The 5,407-nt window shown below is 60.5% G+C and overlaps 1 protein-coding gene across 1 annotated transcript in view; it reads left to right on the top strand.

Annotated features, from left to right (window-relative positions):
• Nucleotides 1–5,407, top strand: part of DNAH17 (dynein axonemal heavy chain 17) — a 33,619-nt gene that overhangs the window by 1,778 nt on the left and 26,434 nt on the right. The window contains exons 2-18 of the mRNA XM_008631372.2: nt 313–500; nt 760–952; nt 1,043–1,142; nt 1,220–1,305; nt 1,444–1,569; nt 1,825–1,980; nt 2,058–2,141; nt 2,500–2,667; nt 2,910–3,026; nt 3,143–3,411; nt 3,535–3,730; nt 3,855–4,001; nt 4,234–4,342; nt 4,482–4,585; nt 4,689–4,829; nt 4,955–5,098; nt 5,263–5,403. Of these exons, the coding sequence (XP_008629594.1) occupies nt 313–500; nt 760–952; nt 1,043–1,142; nt 1,220–1,305; nt 1,444–1,569; nt 1,825–1,980; nt 2,058–2,141; nt 2,500–2,667; nt 2,910–3,026; nt 3,143–3,411; nt 3,535–3,730; nt 3,855–4,001; nt 4,234–4,342; nt 4,482–4,585; nt 4,689–4,829; nt 4,955–5,098; nt 5,263–5,403 (2,469 nt within the window). The remainder of the gene's footprint in view (nt 1–312; nt 501–759; nt 953–1,042; nt 1,143–1,219; nt 1,306–1,443; nt 1,570–1,824; nt 1,981–2,057; nt 2,142–2,499; nt 2,668–2,909; nt 3,027–3,142; nt 3,412–3,534; nt 3,731–3,854; nt 4,002–4,233; nt 4,343–4,481; nt 4,586–4,688; nt 4,830–4,954; nt 5,099–5,262; nt 5,404–5,407) is intronic.

Genomic DNA, 5,407 nt, shown 5'->3' with positions numbered 1-5,407 from the left:
CCAAAGGCTGCATCAGCTCCAGGAGCACCCACTATTCCCCCTCAGTGCTCGGGGCTTCAGCCCCTGACTCCGCTAGATGCACTCACTCTGCCACTTCCAGCATTTCCCAGCCCACAAGGACTGGAAGCCCAGAGCAAGGGGCCTTTTGGTCACACTGATGAGAGAAACATCAGCAAAGCCCATCCGTAGCCAACAGAGCCGTGACTGCGCTGAGACTGTGCTTCAGCGGGCAGCAAGAGGGAACACTGGGGTGCCCACTGCCCTGTGTACGGGAGCTCATCACCAAGTGCCTGACCTAGCCCTGTCTCCCAGGTTGTGTCCCCTCTGCTCCTGAGCCAGAATGAGGGCTGGCCCAGGATGGTGGTGGAGGATGTCATGCGGCACACTCACCAGCTGCAGAACAAGATGTTCATGATGAGCGGGAAGATACAGGGAAAGCCGCTGCTCCCACTGCCCGAGCACCTGGTCAGCTGGGACGACTCAGGCGCCGTCCTGGACTGGTGGGTGCTGCTGGCACCACTTGGTGCCACAAAAGCCTGGCAGGGGCCCAGGACAGCATAAATCACTCGGGGAGGGAGGGGAGCTGGGACCCTGGCTCGGTCCCTGCACAGCCCTGGGCACAGCCATCCCCTGCAGCAGAGGATGTTTGAGGGGCTCATGCCAGGCATCTGCACTGGCAGAGATGGCCACAAGCAAGCATGAGAGGCTTCTCTAGGGCTGTTTGGGGTTCCCATGGGGCATAACCCACCTGCCTTTCAGCCTGGTGGGGCCCATAGACGGCTCAGTGCTGCACTCCATCGAGACCGTCGTCATCGAGTGGTTCCAGCAGGTTGAAGAGATCTTTAGCCAGAACTCAGCGCAGCCACTGCTGGAGGGGCTGCACCCCCTGCCCAGGGTCGAGTTTGAATTCTGGCAGACCAGGATGACCAACTTGGAGTGCATCAATAACCAGGTACTCTTTCACCCAAGGTGGCCACATGTCCTCATGCTGAGCCCCCCATGCTGAGCCGCCCCTGCTGATCTGACGCCTCTTCCCTGCCAGCTGTTCTCACCCCAAGTGACAGTGCTGGTCAAGACGCTGGAGAAGGCTGACAGCTGCTACTGGCCGTCGTTGCAGAACATGTTCAGGGCCGTCAGTGGTGGTGAGGTCCCACGACATGGTGGTGGCTGCTTCCAACAAGGCGTCCTCATCCCAACACAGAGTTTCTCCATGTCCTAGGTCTGGAGGAAGCCAATGATGTCAGCATCCACCTGCAACCGCTGCAGACGCTGCTGGAGGAGATGGAGCAAGCGGATTACTCCCAGGTAAGTGATATGTGGCAAAATAACCAGGCACAGCCTGGTGGCCCCATCTGGGCAACAGCAGAGCCCCAGAGGCTTCAGGGGGAACACATCCCCCTCGCTCTGCCACGGCCGTGCACTGATGAGGCTCTGCTCCCACAGCTGCGCTCCTTCATGCCCAAGGTGCTGTGCACCGTCTGCCTGCTCCGGGCTCACTGCGTGCACTACCACTCACCTGCCCACATAGCCCGTGTCCTGCAGGAGATCTGCAACCTCTTCATCAGCCAGGTACAGCCCCAGGGCCAGCACTGACCCAGCCCTGTCCCCTCCAGTTGTCTCTCTGGGGTAGATGTGGAGAGTCCAGTTACGGTGACGCAGAGACACCCCAGACAAGGGAACAGCAGAACCCCCCATAGGGCTGGGGAGAGTCTGGGGCAGGCACGGGCTGCAGGCGACCACCAGCAAGTCCGTGGGGGTGAAGGGGGCAGGAGGAGCCTCCGCATCCTCCTGACAATGGCCTCTGCCTGTGTCTGTCTGTCCCAGACCTGTAAATACCTGAGCCCGGAGGACTTGCTGAAGGGGCTGCAAGGAGAACCCCAGGAGACCCTGGAAGGAATCAAACTAGCCATCTCCACCATGGAGAAGTTCTTCCAGTCTTACAGCACTTACTGCTCTGACCTCATGCCCACGTTGTTCCCGGTGGGTGCAGGGATGGTGCAGGAACATCTGACCCCCTCCACACCAGCACCAGGCTGACAGCCCCTCTCCCCTCTCAGGAGCAGCCAGAGGTCTGGGAGTTTCCACCCCCCCACATCTTTTGGAGGATGGACACCTTCTTGCAGAGGCTTAAGACCATCAAGGTGACAGCACAGAATTTCAGGGCACAGTGGTAGCCTCAGTCAGGCCTTCCCTGCCCCGGGGATCCTGGGGTGGGAGTGGCACAGGGTGAACTCAGCCACAGCCTGGGGTGGGCTGGGGCCGCTGGCACAGTGGGGCATCACTGGGAGATCAGTGGCACCATTCCCAGCACAGTTTCCCCCCCGACCCTGAGCCCCCATGGCAGGATGGGCACACCCCAGCCGGGCCGGGGAGCATCCCTGTGAGGATGCTCCTCAGGACTGCTGAGCTGGCAGGGTGCAGCCCTGTGCTGGTGCTGCAGCTCTGCACCTGCAGCCTGGGACAGGGGAAGACAGGTAAAAGGGGCTTTGTGCTTGCCAGGAGCTGTTCCAGGCAGCCACCGACTTTCTGAAGCTGGAGAAGACAGTGCTGGGAGGGGTGCGAGGAAACTTCCTTGGGAGCTGGGTGTTGCAGATCTCTGAGGAGGTCTGTGAAGCCACCAAAGCTTTTGCCGAATGCAAATATGATCCCTTGGATCCCGACGAAGAGGTGAGCAGATGCTGGAGTGGAAATGTAATGGATGCAGGAATGAGGGTGTTAACACTGGCTAAGTGAAAATAAAAAATCTCTCGTGAGAACACACTGCAGAGGGACACATGGGACTGTCCCACAGCAGCACAGGGCTGGCTCTGGAGCGGGTCATGGGGCTCTGGACCCTCTGGGTTCAGCAAATTTTTCCTGAAGGACTTGGGAAGGAGGCACACTTTAAACCATTTTGCTCTCACTGGCAGCAATGGAACAGAGACTTTGCAGAGTTCCAGAAGAAGGTTGAGGATGCAAACAAGCAGCTGGCTGCCATCTTCTGCCAGGGCTTTGATGACTGTAACCGCCTGTCAGCTGCCATCAAGGTACCTGTGCCCCAGCTCAGCAGCCTGGCACACAGCTCCCACAGGGACTCGGGGTCTCCCCCGTTCTGGGACTGCTCCAGGGTGCAGGACCCAGCGCCTGCCTCTCTCTCCTGCAGCTGGTGCACATGTTTGCCTCCGTGCTGGAGCGACCCCTGATCAGGGCTGAGGCTTCCCCCTGTCACTTGGCCCTGCTGGGAATGTTCGAGGACGAACTGGAGAGCGTGAAGGCGCTGTATGACACCCGGACCGTGTCCCCACCACCCCCCGGGGGGGCCCCAGCCATCCACAAGAACCTGCCGCCCGTGGCCGGGCAGCTGAAGTGGGCTCTGGAGCTGCAGCAGCGGCTGGAGGGGCCACACAAGGACTTGTTGGCCATCGACCACCCGTAGGTGCAGGTCCCCTGTCATCCCGTGGGGACACAGGGCAGCAGGGGGGCAGGATCCGGCCTGGAGTGGGTCCCCTCCCACGCCCTGCTGCAGCAGCTGCTGCTTTATTGTGGCTCCGACAGTGCCATGGTGGGTGCTGAGGCTGAGCTGGTGTCCGGGAAGTACGAGGAAATGATGGGGCTGCTGCAAAGTTACAGCAAGAGGATCTACGAGGAATGGGCATCCGGACCCGGCGAGGAATGCCACTTCAGCCTGGAGCAGCCCCTGCTTCAGAGGGACCCCGAGTCTGCCCTCCTCAGCGTGAACTTCAGCAGAGAGGTCGGTGCTGGCACGGGGAGCACCAGCAATCCCTCACCCCGGTGTGAGCCCCGCGCTCTCGGGGGCTGCCTGAGGTGCAGGCGGGGCTGCTAACGAGCCCCATCCCGGCTGTGGCGTCTCGCAGCTCTCTGCCGTCCTGCGGGAGGTGAAGTACCTGCATATCCAGCAGCAGCAGGACATCCCAAGCAATGCTGAGAGCCTCTTCGCCCAAAATGAGACTTTTCAAAAGATAGGGGACAACTTGGAGCTCATCGTGGGCTGGTACAATGAGGCAGGTTCTGAAGGGGACACAACCCAACTACTTTTCCACGCCCTGAGCCTCAGCCGGGCTGAAAGGGACTGGGGGGAGTTTGGGTACCACTGGCACATCACTGGCACCTCAGGTCCGTGCCCATCCTGTGGCTAAGCCAAGCTGTGGCCCCTCCTGTCCACCTCCTGCCCCCCACCACTGTGTTGGGTCCCTGCTCCAGCTGAGCACCCACCTGTGGATGTGTTGGCTCCAGGTGAAGCAGCGGCTGATGCCAGTGGAGGAGCCGCTGCTGGCAGGGGAGCTGGGGGCCCTGGACGTCCGTCTGGCCAGCGCTGAGACGTCTCTGTTCTGGAACCATGAAGGTACAAACCCCCACCTTGGCCATCCAAGATGAGGATCCTCCTTGTGCGTTTTGGGGGCCCCTGGTCCCCAGCACCAACTGACCTCCCACTGCCCTGGGGGTGTCTCCACAATGTGCTTGTGTGCCCATTTCCCTCCCAGGTGTCATGGAATACATCCAGGAGATGAGGGAGACCCTGCGTGACCTGCAGAGACGGGTCCAGAGAGCGAAGCTGAACCTAGAGAACATCACCCAGCTGATGGAGGTAATGTTTGCTGGCACTTCACAAGCATCTTACCAGGACACGTCTAGCTAGGATTGTCCTTTCCCTGGCTCAGCAGAGCAGCCCTGTTCTCTCCTCCCTGCAGGACTGTTCAGCCACTCCCTTGTTTGGAAGAAAGGACAACAAGGCAACCGCGCTCCTGGACCTGGATGGGAAAGAAAATGCCTTAGCTCAGCGCCGCACTGCCATCGAGAATACAGGTGTGAGGATCCAGGAGATGGTGAAGGTGAGAATGGCCCTGGAGCACTGGATGGCTCACAGGCACATGAGGAAGGGCTTGCCAGCAATGTCAGGAGCCGATGCCTTTGCTGGGTGTTCACTGACAAACGCCGGCTGGTTTTCCCGTGGCAGGAGAACGCAGCTCTGTTCAAGGCTGACTTGTCCTCGCAGACGTGGGTGGCCTATGTGGGACACATAGACAGAATCGTGTTGGATGGGCTCTGCAGACTCGTTCACAAATCCCTGCAGCTGCTGCTCACCAACATGGTCCCTGACGTAGGTCCCGGTGCTCTGGCAGTGGGTGTCCCTGTGCTGGGCTCGGGGTGTCCCACCACTCACGGTCAGTTTGGTCAGTGGCCAAACGTGACTGTCCCTGTGCTCCCTGCAGCTTGCAGGGCTGTGGGACATGAAGCCCCACACCAGGCACCGACCTGTTTCAGGCCCAGGTGTCCCCACTGTTCGAGGTGAAGATGGACCTGTGCGAGGGCCAGGTGCAGTACCAGCCCTCACTGGAGGTGGGGAGCGGCGACAGCTTCTTGGTGCTGGTGGAGGGGCTGCTCGGGGACACGGAGGCGGTGGCAGCCT

The sequence above is a fragment of the Corvus brachyrhynchos genome, unplaced genomic scaffold, assembly GCF_000691975.1.
Source record: "Corvus brachyrhynchos isolate BGI_N302 unplaced genomic scaffold, ASM69197v1 scaffold340, whole genome shotgun sequence".
In the NCBI taxonomy this organism is placed as follows: domain Eukaryota; kingdom Metazoa; phylum Chordata; class Aves; order Passeriformes; family Corvidae; genus Corvus; species Corvus brachyrhynchos.
The sequence above is the reverse complement of the archived record's forward strand: the minus strand, read 5'-3'. Positions and strand labels throughout refer to the sequence as shown.